The 18,577-nt window shown below is 35.6% G+C and overlaps 1 protein-coding gene across 4 annotated transcripts in view; it reads right to left on the bottom strand.

Annotated features, from left to right (window-relative positions):
• Positions 1-7,273: 7,273 nt before the first annotated feature.
• Positions 7,274-18,577, bottom strand: part of LOC144450319 (colorectal mutant cancer protein-like) — a 234,225-nt gene continuing 222,921 nt past the window's right edge. For all 4 annotated transcript variants that reach the window (XM_078140917.1, XM_078140918.1, XM_078140919.1 and 1 more), the window contains 9 exons: positions 17,201-17,440; positions 16,305-16,622; positions 15,357-15,750; positions 14,495-14,690; positions 13,855-14,089; positions 13,233-13,418; positions 11,882-12,132; positions 10,867-10,969; positions 7,274-9,388 (listed from right to left, as the gene is read on the bottom strand). In XM_078140917.1, coding sequence (XP_077997043.1) covers positions 9,302-9,388; positions 10,867-10,969; positions 11,882-12,132; positions 13,233-13,418; positions 13,855-14,089; positions 14,495-14,690; positions 15,357-15,750; positions 16,305-16,622; positions 17,201-17,440 — 2,010 coding nt within the window. In that variant the 3' untranslated portion in view covers positions 7,274-9,301. The remainder of the gene's footprint in view (positions 9,389-10,866; positions 10,970-11,881; positions 12,133-13,232; positions 13,419-13,854; positions 14,090-14,494; positions 14,691-15,356; positions 15,751-16,304; positions 16,623-17,200; positions 17,441-18,577) is intronic.

Below are 18,577 nucleotides of genomic sequence, written 5' to 3'. Positions count from 1 at the left end.
TCGGTCAGCATATACCCCTTCTGTGATAGTTTGATGAAATATGTACAGACATCACTGAGAAAAGTAAACAGATGTGCATGAAGGTCAAGAAGACAAAGAATTTCTTATCTTTTTGTCATACATGTTAAGAAAAATGTTAGGAAAAATGTTTTGGGTCTGAAACTAGGATCAGTTGGAACACAATTTATTTTATTTTACTTTGCCTTGTACCTTGTAACAGACTGCCATTTTACTATGGGTGTGGTCCTTGTTGCTAGGCATTTGAAAGTTCCATCACATGACCATCATTATTATATCTGATAGGTTTTGTTCATTGCTATGGGTGTGGTCCTTGTTGCTAGGCATTTGACAGGTCCATCACATGACCATCATTATTATATCTGATAGGTTTTGTTCATTGCTATGGGTGTGGTCCTTGCAAATTTGTGTTCTTAGTTGGTTGTTCACATGTCTAGCTCTTGTTATCTTTTATGTTTATCTTGTTGGCTTTTTTGCTGTTGCTATGTGAATGGTGATTGTTGCGAGGCACGACTAAATTTTTAAAAGTGTTTATTCACTTGCCCCCACCCATCACTATTGTTAAATTAGAAATAGGCTGTCCTTAGATTGCTACTATGGATACTTATTGCTAGGCATACTTGTTTCGTTTGGTGTTTGTTCCTGTGACCATCCACTGTTATGTTTGAACTAGCAATTAAAGAGGTGGGGTGGGGGTGGGGGGCCGAGATTTCAATGGCAAATGACAGGGTACTGTGAACAATTTAATTGGAACTGTGACCTTGATCTCATTTCAAAACATACATTTGACCTTCACCTCATTTTGTTTCATGTCATGATAAAGGTAGTTTCTCAAATTTCTGTTGCCAAGGAGACAAAAACATCTGAAATGAATATGCATATCATTTGCATATCATTTGCATATCAGAATTCTAGCTGACATATACTAGTAACGTCCAGTTACAATCTCATTAGGCAGAGCACGTTTCTACTGAAGCAATAAAATATTGGACTTGACTGTGTCGGAAAGAGGCCTGCAGTTTACAGCATTGTAAATACCCAGCCTTTTTAAGATCAAGTTAGTTATAGCTTCCAGTTGTGCTTAGTCTGTAAGGTACGCCATGACGGTGCGCCCTCAAACATCGGCCAACCCCTAGCCGGTGAGGGCGAAACGTCACGACGTATCTTACAGTCTAAGTTGTGCTATACTACATTTATTTTTTGTATAAGTAGTGAAATTGCAATTGCGAACAATAGGAATACAGGAATAAATGATAAAGAGATCTCCTAAATGGCCAAACAAATTGGTTCGCTGCTGCTCAGAATATCAAAAAATGCTAGACAAGCAAGGAATTTAAAAAAAAAATTACAGGTTTAAAAACACAACAATGGGTTATCACCCTTCATTTTATGAAAAAGTGTAGATTGTACGTTAATGTTCATTGGGTATTGTACTCCGATACACGGGACCTCTATGTTATGTCCTGTCCGAGGGACAAAAGTAAAGTATAAAAAGGAACCAAAAATACATGAGACATACAAGTGTACAAATATCCATACGTTCTACAGAGGAGGCAACATGCATTGCTGGAAACCCAAGTGACCAATAAAAGAACTAGACCGTACTAGAGAATTACAGCACCAGGTCTTTCTGCACTGTTTTCTGGCAGTTTAAGGAACAGGTCCAGCCAGCTCATAAATCACAAGTACTCTAGTAAGCCAGGTGAATTGCCTACATCACTTATTGTGGTATACTTTATTTAGTAATAAGGTGTTACCATAGTTATGTTATCAAAGAGATGTCTTTGTTTCTCAGTGTAGTTTCATTGACAACAATGTTATAATGTAATTTATGCATATATTCTTGACATACGTAGAAAGTCTGTATTTTTTTAGTTAATTCCCAAGTTATTCTTCCACGCCAGTCATTTACCACAGCTGATGAACGTTTCTCTGTTGTAAAGTCACCATGAACACCATCGTTTACTTGAGTGATCTTGCTTATCCAATCATAGACGTCGTTATGAATCTCGCTTCCAACATGAGAGTACATGATGTCAGCATATTTCCCAGGGTTCATTGCGATGTCTTCAAAACGCAAAACTAGGAAGTTCTTTTTCAGACATTCTGGGCTGTTAGCAGTGTATAAGATATAATTTCTCAACATCTGATGACAATAATGTACCAATATCTCTGTTACAAATTCAACCAAATCGCTAACGTCCCACATTTTGTTTTTGTCGTCAATTTCGTTCATAAACCAATTTGAATGATGAGCAAACATTAGTGACGTCATCATAGCTCTTGGGTCGCGGACGATGTTGATAACTTTTACATTTAAGTCAGGATTTTCCATCAGAGATGTAAGGCATTGGACATCGAAAAGACGGACGATTTTTATAACCCTGTGTACTGCATTTTTACAACACTGTACGACATTGTCATATGTTGGTCGCTGACATTCTGTGGTTGCTACCTTGCCAATAGTACGTGCGGGCCATTGAAAATATTCTTTCCATCTCTGTGTGTTTCCCTCAAAGTCACATGTATAAAGATCATTTAGTAAGTTCCTTCCATCCACACACAAATCGAACTTTAGTGGTGACATTTCGAAATAAAACAGTGGCTCGAAAAGATAGAAAAACTGAGGATTTGAATGAAAGAATTCACCTACGAAAGAAGAACCTGTCCGTACACCACCAATAATCAGAACATTGGCTCCAGGTAGTCTAGCCTGCAATTTAGTTGTGTTGTTTGTATCAACAAGTTCTCCCGTTGAGAGAATGTAGTGTCGGCTTTGACCCTGAACTTGTACATATCCTTTTTCTAATAGTGTTATGGTCACATGATTTTCTTCGTGAAATATCTGAAATGCCAGATACACGACAACAACGACAATAATCAGTAAAAACACTGAAAAGGTTGTTGATTTAACTGCCATTGTGTTCACTATGACTTTTGACACGTACACTAAGCTCAAAGTACAGAAATGATGTAAGTTTATTATCAACCAGTTCATTTTATTGATAACTCTGTAAACAGATTTTAGATCTTGTGACACAAAGAGATCAGAAACTCGATCAATGTTACAAAGAAAGAAACATGAAATATAAATAATAAACACGATTGTATGAATGACAAAATAATGAATTAATGAAAACTCACCGTGGGTTTTGTATTGACAAGTGTGTGCGTGTATATAATAGATGAGCCGTCAGATGACAAAAGTGACCTTAAGGGTCAAATTTTCAATTTTGAGTTTTTACTGGATTGAGATACTTGACCAGCTTTCATATGAGTGGTGCCATTCACCAAGGTCAGGGTTAATTTATAGAGAAATACTCATTTAAATATTTGCATGAATTAGTGTTAATTTGCATATATGCACATATGAATAGCATTAATGAACACCATTAGTATCATGTTGAATGACTGGAATTGTGTATGCATGTACATTAAATTAGCCAAGAAACACAAAGAACAGTTGCTAAGCATATGTTTGAAGTATTGGCACGACAACCAAAAGGTGGCTGTTGCCATGGCAACCGATCTTTTAGGGATTCTTACCACGGATATAATAACCACTGGACTAGGTTATATACTTTCCACTATAGATAAAAACTTATCAAACGTCAACATTCAGATATAGTATCAAGTATCAATGACTGGCCTTCAGGTAAGTTAAACGTAATGTTACCATAGCAACACTTTTTTGTTGCCATGACAACAGAATATCTACACTTTGTGCTGATGTTGGATACCTATATGCAATTTTTAACTCTCTACATTGGCTGGCGGGGGGGGGGGGGGGTGAAACTGGTAAATGAAAATAGCAACTACCATAAAACTTCATTCATATTATATAATCAAGCATAACCGGGTCAAATACTCATGTTTGAACTTCGACCTTACTGGTTTGAACGGGGTCAGGGGTCGATTAAAAAAACGTACCATTTAATCAGATATCGTATCACAGCAGTTTATTGCATACAGGTTTGCCAGTGACTAACCGCTGTTTAGACAAGTTACAGTAAGTGGTATAATATAAGTAACCTTTAAAAAGGAAACAAAAATACAAAGAAATACACAAAAGTTGCAGACCATGTCCCTTTAAGACAAACACATGTTTTCAAAGATATGCTAATATTAGTCACATTATCTTATTAAATATTCAGAATGGTCACCAGAGTTAGAAGTCATATTTCTTTATTACTTCACTAAACTACTAAGTATGTACATTGTACACCCTGATGTTTGGTGTTGATAATCTCAAAGTCTCGGTGTGACTCCGACAATATAATGTCTACTATCAAGGTTGATGTAGTAACTTGGAGACCAATGTCTACTATCAAGGTTGATGTAGTAACTTGTGAATCAATGTCTACTATCAAGGTTGATGTAGTAACTTGGGAACCAATATTTACTATCAAGGTTAATGTAGTAACTTGGGAACCAATGTCTACTATCAAGGTTGATGTAGTAACTTCGGAACCAATGTCTATTATTAAGGTTGATGTAGTAACTTGGGAACTAATATCTACTATCAGGGTTGATGTAGTAACTTGGGAACCAATATCTACTATCAGGGTTGATGTAGTAACTTGGGAACCAATATCTACTATCAAGGTTGATGTAGTAACTTGGGAACCAATATCTACTATCAAGGTTGAAGTGGTAACTTGGGAACCAATGTCTACTATCAAGGTTGATGTAGTAACTCGGGAACCAATATCTACTATCAAGGTTAATGTAGTAACTTGGGAACCAATATCTACTATCAAGGTTAATGTAGTAACTTTGGAACCAATGTCTATTATCAAGGTTGATGTAGTAACTTGGGAACCAATGTCTACTATCAAGGTTGATGTAGTAACTTGGGAACCAATATCTACTATCAAGGTTGATGTAGTAACTTTGGAACCAATATCTACTATCAGGGTTGATGTAGTAACTTGGGAACCAATATCGATACGATGTAAATGGGTGCATGAAATAGTAAGCGTTGCAATAGGACAAATCGTTCATGTTCCCGTTTCCTATTACAAACTAAAACAAATGAATTACGTTTCTTATGGGCATGAGTAAGAGGTGGCGAAGGTGTTGGCAAAGGTGTACAAGTATCGATCAAAGTCCATATACACTTGTCAGCTATTCTCGATCATCCTAAACTTCAATCATATTTATGTAAAATTAGGGCCAATATTACGTCGCTTGGCCCAAAATAGATGCCACGACCATACGACCGGTCGTGGAGATTAGTCATTGGAAAAAATGGATATCACATATACAGAAAGTTAAAGATGCTATAAGCCCTAAGGTTGGTCTCATGTCAAAAATTCGCCATTACATTCCAAAATCAACACTTGTTCTTTTGTATAATGCCCTAATCCTACCACATTTAAATTATTGTATTGAAATTTGGGGCAACACGTATCCCTCTGCACTTGAACCTCTCCTTCTTTTACAAAAGAAAGTTGTTCGCTTAATAACATTCTCTGATTTACCACTCTGCCCCTCTATTCCATCACCTAAAAATCCTAGATATTCATAAACTCTGCAAATTTCATACATGCATGTTCATATATCTGATAGGTTTTGTTCATTGCTATGGGTGTGGTCCTTGTTGCTAGGCATTTGACAGTTCCATCACATGACCATCATTATTATATCTGATAGGTTTTGTTCATTGCTATGGGTGTGGTCCTTGTTGCTAGGCATTTGACAGTTCCATCACATGACCATCATTATTATATCTGATAGGTTTTGTTCATTCCTATGGGTGTGGTCCTTGTTGCTAGGCACACTTGTGTTCTTAGATGGTTGTTCACATGTCTACCCATCACTCTTGCTATCTTTTGTGCTTTTTTGCTGTTGCTATGTGAATGGTGATTGTTGCGAGGCACGACTCAATTTTAAAGTGTTTATTCACTTGCCCACCCATCACTATTGTTAAATTAGAAATAGGCTGTCCTTAGATTGTTACTATGGATATGGTACTTATTGCTAGCCATACTTGTTTAGTTTGGTGTTTGTTCCTGTGACCATTCACTGTTATCTTTGAACTAGACAATTAAAGAGGTGGGGTGGGGGGGGGGGAAGGAGATTTCAATGGCAAATGACAGGGAACTGTGAACAATTTAATTAGAACTGTGACCTTGATCTCATTTCAAAACATACATTTGACCTTCACCTCATTTTGTTTCATGTCATGATAAAGGTAGTTTCTCAAATTTCTGTTGCCAAGGAGACAAAAACATCTGAAATGAATATCCGAAAGGGGAATAGTTGAAGGTCAAATGTATGGTTTGAAAGAGCTGTCAAATACATTTGACCTTAAGGTTATTTCAAAACATACATTTGACCTTGATCTCATTTCACACACTTCACTCAACGTTCCACATATCTCATTTCAACCCCAACATTTGACCTTCTTTCACTCATTTTGACCTCAAAATCATTTCAAAACACATTTGACCTTGACCCCGACCCCATTTTTAACTCTACATTTGACCTTCACCCCACTTATGATCTCATTTCAACCCCAACATTTGACCTTGACCTTGACATTAAATGGGACCAAGATCAAATGTGTTTTGAAACGATGTCCCTTGTACACACCATCAAGAACATAACTCTTTTTTTCATTACTTGTTATTTTATTCTTTTTAACAAATAATTTACAAAAAGGCAAAAGAAAAATGAAAATACATACACATAAAATGATGCACATTTAAGGTTTTGCATACTCAAGAGTCCCTTAATGATTGCATATTCTTTTCAAATTCATGCTTTACATACATTAAGAATATCTACAGAAAATTTGTTGGTTGTCTAGACCAACACTAGAGGGCGCTATACATGATTTTTGAGACAGAGAGCATTTTGCCATGCTGTCACATGATACATTGAATTGTTGAGCATGGTTGTCAAGGCAAACACTAGAGGGTACTATTATGGCCACATGAATTTCTGTCAGTCATACACAGAGTGGGTGGTATGGTTTTTTAGTGGTGAAAAATAATTATAATCTTAAAATGAGGTGGTACAAAGGTTAAGTGAATAAATCTAACTCAGTTGTCTAGGTCAACACTAGAGGGCGCTATACACGATTATCAATGGAAGATGTATATTTTTTTTAATGTAGTGATAAATTGGCAATCTATAATATTTTACGGTTTGTTTTGTCGTAGTGTGCTATGAAAAGTTTTTAACTTTCAGGGATCATCACACAATGTCGTACAAGCTCAACGAGAACCCCCCCCCCCCCCCCCCCAGCACTGTGTATCTCACATTAGAAATAACTTTTAATCAACTTATCAACATCTCAGTCATAAATACAGAACCTGTTATCATCGAAGGCGTGAAAGTTTTTAAAATTTGGTTAGAAATGCGAAAATGAAGTCCAGCAATCAGCATTGACGTCAGACCCACTCGCCCTGTTTATTGAGCTTGTGTGACATTTTGTGATCTTCTCTAAGTCTTACACCATTTCTTGATGATTCAAATAAATATACAAAAAGTCTACTACGGTTGTTTTGATGCAGAGTAGGGAAGGCATGACATAATATATTTTCTCTAAAGATTTACATCATTAAATCAGCAGATTGTCCATCTGTTATTGCCAGGTGGCATGTATCTATTAGCCAATCAGATAACAGTATTATTTAAATCAGCCAATCAGAGAAACGAATGATTATTATCAAATTGAAATATATCTGCCTTATAAGCAATCAGATGACAGCAATTTCTAAATCAGAGCAATCAATGACTGTATAGTTCATTGAAATATTCCTATTAGCCAATAAGGTGACAGTATTATTTAAATCAGCCAATCAGAGAAACCAATATATTAAATTTAAATATTCCTGTCAGCCAATGAGGTGACGGTATTATTTAAATCAGCCAATCAGAGAAGCTAATGATTCAATGATGTAATTCTTTACTTTCTTATGACAGTTCGGTGTAGTCTGATTATCATTGCATGGCCGTAGATGATGTAATACTTTGCGAAATAAAAATAACTTTTTATACCAAATTTGCATAAAATTAAAAAAAGGAAGATCGAGACTTTAACATCATGACATCAGCATAAACATAGATTCTCTGTGCAAGTAGTTGTGATTGGTTGGTTAATGATTTGTATCTTTGAATCAGCCAATCAGCTGACAATATAGACATCTTCTGGTGACTGATGTTTATCTATTAGCCAATGGGGTGATAGTATTATTTAAATCGGCCAATCAGAGTTTGATCTGATTTTGTTTACTAGAAAAGTGTGTAAAAATACTGCAATGTCAATACTGGTCTTAAAGCTATTAAAAACCCTCAACAGAGCTGAGCTAACAATTGAAACAAAGTGCGCCCTCTGTGGTACAAAATGTCCATGCCATGGGAATGAAAGTTAACCCTGTGTGATGAAACATCTCAAATATGTTGTAGGACAGAAGTACACATCTACAAATTAGACAATTTTATTTGGGGTCACAAATTTGTTTTCGCAGTGAATTAAGTAATTCTGCATGTGATACCAAAATAGTTATTTATTTACAAAGTTGGGGAGATGGGATGGGGTTGGAGATCAGCATGTTTCAATAATTTTGATTTAATTAAACTCGCATCATGGTGCGAAAACTAAAAATGTCTGAATATAATCACTAGAGGGCGCACTTTTAAATCTCACTCCTTTTAATGTAACAGATACAAATTTTTTGATTAGGGATGATTATCATACAGTTGCAGGCTCACAGTTGCTATGACGATGGAGGAAAGTGACAACAAACATGTAAATAAAATGGCATCAAAGTCTGACTCCAAATTCAAACTTGGATCTATGGAAAACTTAACTGATATCTGAAACAGCCAATCAGCTGAGGAAGTCATTCAAACTGACCAATCAGAAGCTGATATACTCCATGAACCAATAGCTTGGAGAGATGTCTGATGCACTGCTGACTTTAAAGCTACACTGTGGTAAGTTACTGAATTTTGATTGGCTATTAAGCACTAGAGATTACATAATGTAACCCAGGTGTAAAAACACCACACCTGGCTGGCATGATCACTGATCATTGGTTGTGCAGAAATTCACACTTCTTTGTTAAGTACATAAAGTACTTATGAAAAACGGCAGCGTTGTATAAAACTGACCAATAAAAAAACCCATGGAAGTGACGCCACCATCTTGACGTTGCAACGACTTGCTTCTATCAGTATTCTGCAAAACACAGTTCTAGACTCCATGGTTACTAGGTAAATATGAGTTGTCATGGTGACGGTATGGACTCCCATGTGTTGTCATTGGTTGTCATAACGACGTCTCATTATGGGGTGGTCTTGCACATGTAGCGTTTTCCTCCTCCAGTAATACTATGCGTTGTCTCATCATTCGCATCTGTAAGAAAACAAGATATGATAAATTTGGGTTTTTGATTGGCGAGATAAAATTTCAAATATATACCCCATCCTTAATGTTAATCTGTCAAGTGCAGCCTGAGGCCTCACTAAATTAGCCAAAATTGAAAATGTTTAGTGTTATGAATACAAAGCCAGTATGTAGTTTTGTTGACAGTTCAATGCAAGATAAAAACACTAAATTCTTCTTGGGGTAGAGGGGATTTTTAGTCATTTTAGTTTTCATCCTACATTAATTTTACCTCTAATGGGAATCTGTTTGTATACTTAGATACAAATATTTCTTTAACATGTCAAATTCAGAAATAGAAGAATTTTCGATATAGTAAATGTAGGGCATTTAAATAAAGTATTTCACCCCTTAGTAAACCGAAGGCTGGATTACCAGTTTAACTTGCATTGAATGTACAATGAGTGTCTGATCAAAATTTCCAGACACCCCCCCCCCACCCCACTACTATTTCATAATCTACAAAAGAAAACTACTAAAATAATGAACTGTGATGTCATTGACAATTAATAATTTGCATATGTCAGTAAAAAGGTCAAAGGTCAAGACTAGGCTACATGATGATTATGGTAATCTTGTGTGAAATGCTCAAATCTCAAGAGCTGTTTAAACTAAACCAAGAGACTACTAAAACTACAAAACCAATTTTATATTTCTTCTGTTGGGTCATTTCAATTTACATGGATGTTGACAGACTATACATACTTAGAATCCAAAAGATTACAAGCTATTTGACATCAGTGGGCAGTAGTACATTGTTCCCTTTGATGCTTCAGACCTCATTCAGGTATGAGAGTGCGCATTATATAAGTGAAAGGAATAGCTGTATCTTTCAGGCTAGCCACTCCAGGAAATAGAGACATTTTCATGACTTTAGTACATTTTTCCTTTGATGCGTCAGGTTATCTTTAGGATAACTAATTTATTCTTCTATTTTCAGGGTGAGCTCACGACTGGCAATTTGATGTTTATTTTCTTGACATATTATGACCCTTCGGCCAGAAAAAATAGAAAAGCTGTTCAACTATCACTTTGGGGTAGGTAGGTCGATTTTTTTTTTACAATGTGGACAATGATGGCAAAACATTTCAGGTTGAGTTTATATTGTACTTATTCAGTCATTTTGATTTTATGTATGGCAATCGACTTCCATCAGTTCTACAGTCAGGAAAAGTACACAATTTCGAACAGTTAAACAAATTTTTTAGCTCTCCTGCTAAATGAAACTCCAGAATTATTTTAGAAAGAGATTTTGTGGATGTGCACTTGGTAAAAGACTATCGGAATTTTGATGGCCCAATGACTTCTCATCTCCCCTCCCATCGTCGTAAATTTTACTGACATGTGAAGGCCACATGAGGTTATATTGCCCCCCAAAATATAGGTAGGTTGAACAGCTTTTTTATTCTAAAAAATCTCCTGACTCACTGACATACATAATATTTTACCTGTGTTTCATGTCTCTCTACCATAGCCATCATCTGGGCTTCCAATTTTTTCAGTCTACTTTGATGTTTTTTCTTGGCCTTTTCATACGCCGTCACTAATGCACTGTCAACGAAAAAAACAAAAACGTTTTACAACTCAAACAAAAATATTTTACAACTCAAATTTTCATTTCACTTGCAGGTGCAAAGGCCATAATGGTTGAATATCGTAGTATGGAACTGACACTAAGTTTTACCATCATTTTGGGGTAGTTCTCACTCGAGTTCTTTTTCCACAAATTTATGCCACTGCCAAATCTGGAACTTTGCATAACCAGAACATGGTGTGCAGGTTCTCATTTTATGAAACCGAACTTGATTGAAATATTATGCTTGTTTTGATTGAACTTTGAAATATGACACATAAACAGCTGATTAATACTATTATGAGTTCATTGCTGGTAAATACTTTCCTCAAGTAATGCAACCCATAAAACACTAAAGTTATGGTTTACAGAGATTATGAGTTCCTTATTATTTTTCTGGAATGCCTTGCCCCTAAGTACAGAAGACCACTTCTAAGCCATATTTATAAAATTGTTTGTTTTCATTTGAGAGGTCAGCTGATCCAAAAATTGATGGAAAGGACTTTTCTTGGTCTTGAAGCAAAAATAAATGAAGCTAAGATGAAACCAGCCTCTTTGTTTTTTTTTTTTTTAAAGTTCCAATCATCCTATCAGCTGTGAGATACTGTATTTGGCAGGCCATAATGAACAATAAACACATACTGATTGGTTAATAACACTGTAACTAACAGATAAAGGCATGAATCGGCCAATTGGCATCCATGTTTCATATTGACATAGGAGGTGAGTTCAGGATAAAAATGGTTTGTGATTCGTTAACTAAAATGTCAATGTCACCTACTGCGAAAGCTGGTGCAGTACAGCGCCACCAACGTGAACATTCTAGCTAATGGATCGTAAATCGATTTTATCCTCGACTCACCCAGGATTTTGAATGAGAGACAACTCACCTATTTGCCCGTTTTAAATCTGACACAAACTCAGCTGACTGTTGATGCCTAAGCTCAGAATTCTTCTGTAACTTTTCCAACGTTGCGACCAACTCATGTATTCTCATTTTAAGTTTCTTCTCCCGTTTGTGAGCCTCGGTGAGATCCCGTGGCATGCTGGGATCAGACTCGACGTCACCTAGCTCATAGTTACTGAGTTCAGCTAACGTGATGGATGGAGTGGTTGTCATAGCACCTGGGCTTGAACCATCCTGGAAAAAATAACACCGACCTTTATTTAACCCATGCACTTTGACCTGTCACATCTGCACTACCATACCACAAGCAAACAATTTATCCTGATCTTAGACATTTTTTTTAATAAACCTAAAAGTTTTTTAACCAATATTCTGACATCAAAGGTTCATTTTTTTCTGAATTTTTTTTTTGTAAAAAAAGTCATGGCGGATAAACCGTATAGAATAATTATTGAAAATAATTCTACATTTTTGTACATGTTCTGTAGTATTGTACAAAAACATATCAAGATTTTATTTATTTATTTTTTTTTTTGCACTAGTAGTCAGTTTTGCTGTATGTTAGAAAAATTTCCTGTGAATGTGGCAACAAAAATGAATGTAAATAATAAATATTGCAGTGGTACTTGAAGTTTCAGTTTACTTAGAAAAGACACAAACTAAATCTATTGTTTTTCAATGTGGAAGATTACACAAATGAGTGATAGTGGGTCTTTTGTTGTACGGATAAAATCAAGGTAGTACAGAACTTCTTGAAAAATTTGTTATCACAAATGGTACTATACCAAGACTACAATTAAACCAATGGCTTATATAAACCTGTCGCAACAATATTTTTTGTTTGCATCTATCTTAGTAAGCCGAAACCTTGACTGCCACTGTCATATTGTCATATTGACATTCTCTACACTAAGTCTCAAATGTAGAGAGATCTACCCAAGGGTGACTTCACTGAGCAGCTTACAATTATATTACAGTGTGAGGGGAACACTACACTACTTCTGGAATGGTATCACCCTAAACACTACACTATGAATTGCCTTACTTGCCCTGGAATGGTATCACACTAAACTACGTATTGCCTTACCTGTCCTAAAATGGTATCACCCTAAACACTACACTATCAATTGCCTTACCTGTCCTAAAATGGTATCACCCTAAACACTACACTATGAATTGCCTTACTTGCCCTGGAATGGTATCACACTAAACTACTTATTGCGTTACCTGTCCTAAAATGGTATCACCCTAAACACTACACTACATATTGCCTTATCTGTCCTGAAATGGTATCACCCAAAACACTACATCAGAAAGTAAAAGTATTGTCTTACCTGTCCTGGAATGGTATCACCCTTTTTTCTTTGAAATAGTTCTTTTTCTTTAACTTCTGACTTTAAGTGTTCAATGTGTACTAGGTAGGCTTGTTCTTGAGCCTCCCTAGTACTCAGTTTAAGTTCAATAGCCTTCTTTTCTTTCTCTAAGAGGTAGTTCTGTGCTTTTAATTCAGCTTTCTCTTCCTGTTGTAAGAACATACACACAAAAAAATGAATTATTTTTTTAAGATTTAAAATTTATTTCAAATTTTGAGTAAAGATGTTGCTTTGGTAAAATGCATTACCATGACAACACTAAGTTCAGTACAAACATGCAGCATTGATACAAAATTGTTACCAAGACAACACTTGGTATAAAGCATGTAGCACTGAAAATGTTACCATGGCAACTAAAAGTATGTTATCATGGCAACACTTTAGTATAAACATGTAGCATTAAAAGTAATGTTACCATGACAACACTTTCAGTATACCCATGTACATAGGCTTCAACAAAATATGACAGCGGCAACACTTTCTGTATAAACATCTAATGAAAATATTGTTACCATGGCAACCTTACACCCTTGGGATTGTTACTGTTTCATTTCTATGGTGACATCTTTCACGAAAAATTTACCTTGACAGCGTTAAGTTCCTGCATGAGTACTGCGTTCTCAAGATCCAATCTCTGGCTGTCAATTCGTGTTGTGATGTCATGACTCAGTGGGTCTATATGTACACTTTCTAACTCCATCATTGTGAGACGAACCGCTGCTCTGTCGTTCTTCAATTGCTGAATGTAATCTCTCAATCTCTGTTCATCTTCTCGCGTGAACTCCGTGTCACAACTACTTGCTGTTGAACTTGTCGTACTGATTAAGAAAATCAGAAAAACATATGAATTTTGTAAGAAAATCAGAAAAAAATATATGAATTTTCTGACGAAATATGATTCATAATTGAAAACCAAGTCAGTGGATTGGTATACGGAGACTCCATATTGAATACATGATGTTGGAAGCTGATTGGCTACACTGAATCATGTTTTGTGCATATATTTGCATACATAATATGCTGGCACCTGATTGGACAATTGTTGCACACAAACTACATAATTCTGTAAACATAGTACTGATTGGTCAAGAAAAAAATTCATACTGTTTTCATGTTTTTTTAAGTTGAATGGAAGGAAAGTACATTTTCCCTTGGGGTGGGGGTGGGGGTGGGGGTGGGGGTGGGGAGAGAGGGAGGGTATGCTATGTTAAAATTATATTTACCTTGTATGACTATGTGATGACAAGTCTTCCCAAGGTTGTATTGTACACCCTGGTACATGACACACCATACTACCACAGCTACGGTCTAGACGTTGTAGTAACGACTTCGCCATATTTTCGGCAGCCTTCCGGTTGTCATGGACACGTTTTAGCATCGCCGTGGTTTCCTCTTGCTCATCCCCTAATGATTGGTCACCTGTTACATAGTGAGGTCAAAGGTTAATGGGTCAAAGATCATTCGTTACTATTTGTTTCATTTGTTGAGTTTCTCGGCATGTTCTGATTATTTCTAGGAGATGAACGATTTTCAATATTTGTCATTTCTAGGTTATTTAGTCTCAAATCACTTCAGAAGGAAGTATTTTTGAGAAATATGTTTGTAAAATTGTTGTTTTATTTGACTGAGTGTGCATTGAAGCAGAAAATTCTGTTCTGTTTGTAAAATGTAGGCATGGTTCAAGTTTGACATCTGTAACGTATATTCAAATTACCTGCCATGTTTGTGTTAATATGCTAATTATCTGCCATGTTTGTGTTAATATGCTAATTATCTGCCATTTTTATGTTAATATGCTAATACATTGCAAAAGATTAATAAAGTATGTAATATATTTGTTATTGTACGTACAACAACAAAAATTTTACATATTTTTTTTAGCTTTTTGAAATGAACTGAGTTTACAAACAAGGACTTGGCATATGTTGTTTCACATTGATTTTTCAAGTAGGAAGCTATGATAAAATTGTTTTATAAATTGAAAATCAAAAATAAATACCAAACCTCATCTATATGACCACTTTAGAATTAAATCAAAAAGTTTGTTTCTCTGATTCACAACAATTAAATAAGACTCGTACTTACCCATATTAGCAAGTCCGGCTGCCCGACAGTTGCCTAGCAACACCTGCTGTTCACTCTCCATAAGTGTCAACAAAACGTCGTAAGCTTCGATACACTGATCGCTATAATTAACGGCCATTTGTAACGCCGTATTATTACTTTCGTATTTTCCGACTAGAATCGTTAATCTGTCCGCATTTGCTTTGCTCTCTTCTAATGTTAATTGTAACAAGTCATTTTGTGATTTCAAATTTTCAATTTTGCTATTCAGTCTCTCCATTTCTACTTCAAATTCCCGGATTCTGCCTTCGGAGATAGCCGATCCATGGGAATACAGCGTCTGGAAGATTTCCTGTACATTGGAACAATCCTGTAAAGTATGCACCAAGTGTTCAGCCACTTTTGTGTTTGTAACCTGCAAAATGAAATGAAAATGTTATAAGAAAATATCGTCAAACTGTAACAAAAAGTAACTATAAAAAATTGTTTGGTTCCGGCTACCCAACCCTACCCTACCTAGTTTTTCACGCTGACCCGAAACTTTTTTTTACGTATTCCACAATAAAATAATAAATTTGCAAAAATTGTGAAGTCTCGCAAGAAATGGTTACTCAACACTTCATTCTGCCAGATCCAGTTAGACAGTCAAGAAGGACAAGTGATTTGTTTGGAACATGTCTGTTTCTTAATCAAAAGTGGAAAGAGAAAGAGAACTTGTGTATTAAAGTTTTCTGATTTCACACAGGTGAAAAGAAAAGAAGGTGAAAATGTGAAGTTGTTCATATGCCTTTGCGCTATCTCCACACTCGCCAATGTACAAAAAATTTAGTCTCTGGGAAAAAGTTGCAGATGAAATTTAAAATTTTTCTGGTGATGAAAATATTCAGGTTGAAGGGCACTTGATTGAGCAGACTATATCCTTAATTTATGCAAATAATATGCATGGGTTGTTCCATGTATTGTACTCACCCCCACATTCAGAAGATCTTGACCAAGTACTGGTCTTTCTCCTGTTGGCTTGTTACTTTCCGATCCTGTTGGTTTCAGTTTTCGTCTCTCGGCAACTTTTGCGATTGGTAAATCGCTTCGTGCGTCGCTACTTGATGCGCTGATTTCACCTGTACTTGGATTGATCGGGCCTTGTCGCGAGTTTGGTGGCATCGATCCTGATTTGACGCCCTGCATTAAGATCTGCGATGCTTGCGTTTGTTTACTGCTACTTGTACTTGTTTTTGTACTCGCGTTTATTGTTTCTAAACTTTGGATTTTTGATTGTAACTCACGTACCTGAAAAAGACACGAAAGTAGGAATAAATACATTGAATGCAATAATTATGGTTGCTATGGTAATATACAATTCATCCTTTTCCTGTTCCTTTAATTGTAAATGTAGGAGACCACATCTCTGCACAATACAAATGCAACATAAACAGCGCCCCCTATTGGCACATTACACATCGGATACGAATAGCGCCCTCTATGCCCACCTCACACTCAAGTGTAAATATGACTATTTATACCCCTTTGAAACTGATCTTTTTGTCTTCAACCTTTGTCTTTTGAAATTTTGTGGTTTATTTTATTCTCCATTTATTCACTTTTTGCCGTCTGCAAAAGATTAAAATTCTTTTTCTGTAATTTTACAAGTTCAGATAAAAACAGAGTTCTATAAATAAGTAAATTTTCATCAATGACATCACTATGTCAGAGGTTAAAGGTCAGGGGTAAAAGGTCAGATATTAGTTTTTCAGCAAACAAAAAATATCTCACATGGAAATGTACATCTGATGACTAATGGACAGAGTTCGATTTTCAAGTTTGTCGCTGAAAAAAAAAATTGGAAATCAAATTTTTTATCAACATACCTTTCTTCGAAGTCTTTCTCTTTCGTCTCGGACTCCAATAATACTATTTTTAAGTTTACTAATGTCTTCTTCTTGTTGGCAGACAGTTGAATTCAAATTTTCATTTTCTTCTCGGAGCAGACTATATTCATGTTGTAATGTGCCTTGTTGGTATTCACATCCACAACATGATATATCTACGGTTCCATTTGGAGGTGAGGGCGACATTTCAAATTGTAACGACTCCACTTCTTTCACAGCCTGTCGACAAAAAAGACAAAAATTCCCATTAAACCAAAAATGCCAAATTTTCCCTCCAAATTTCTATGCCAGAATAAATTTTCTATTATTGTTTCACTTAGGTAGAATTTCGCCCTGAAAAATTGAAGTTATTGAAATTTCTCCACACTTTGAAATATGCCTTTGTTTCCTAAATCAATATCAATTTCTCTTTGCCAAAAGGGATTTGTTTAAAATTCTTTAATGTCAAAATTTTTCATGCAGAAACACAATTTGTTATCTAAATCTTTGATACTAATTTTCCCACCAAAATTGTCTGAAATATCTAATGCCAAAGTTTTTGCCGCCAAAATTTATTTGAACCAGCAGCCTTTTATCATTTCAATCTAATGACTAGAACTGAACTAACATCTTTTCCAACTAAAATGGATTTTGTTGTCAAAATTATTTCATGTCAAAAATTTTCCCGCCAAAATAGATTTGAACAATCTAGTGAATAGAATGTTTTTCTTGGTATTAAACACTCCATGGCATGAAGGGCATGTAAAATTTCCTTTGCATTGTTCATTTGATGTCTGTATGGTGGCATATATAGTACATTTCACTTCGACAAAATGTAGCAAGAAACTGTACTCATTCAATCTTGCTATCTTAAAGTGTAGCATGTCCAGTTTCTTATTGGATTCTGTGTGGTTGTATCAAACAGAAAAGCTGAACAGTATTGTGAAATTCACTGTAAATCATGGCATGAACAAGTAAATTATACTGCCTGATGTTTTGTTACATTGTTTCAATGTTTACAAACAAAACACTTATTTTATGCATGACAAACAACGTAGCTATTTAAAAGATTAAAAAGATACAATGTAACAACTTCAAATCTAAATAAGGCAAATGTAAATACATGTAACACTTTAAAGTCCTCTAAAAGTGAAAGTAAATTTTAACTAAATAAACAGACCATTTACACTGTCTTGAAATGAACAGTTGACAAATTAGTGTTTGCAAGTTTGCAGTGTAACTGTTACTTCTGAACTAATATTGAAACAATGTTTTTGAACTGCCAGGTGGTACTTTAAAGTTGAACTGTGTAATAACTTTGGAACCCAAATATATTTATCTTTGGTTTGAAGGCACTTTGTGATTAAGCATTAGATC

This window comes from Glandiceps talaboti, chromosome 19 (assembly GCF_964340395.1).
Source record: "Glandiceps talaboti chromosome 19, keGlaTala1.1, whole genome shotgun sequence".
NCBI classification, from domain to species: Eukaryota; Metazoa; Hemichordata; class Enteropneusta; family Spengelidae; genus Glandiceps; species Glandiceps talaboti.
The sequence above is the reverse complement of the archived record's forward strand: the minus strand, read 5'-3'. Positions and strand labels throughout refer to the sequence as shown.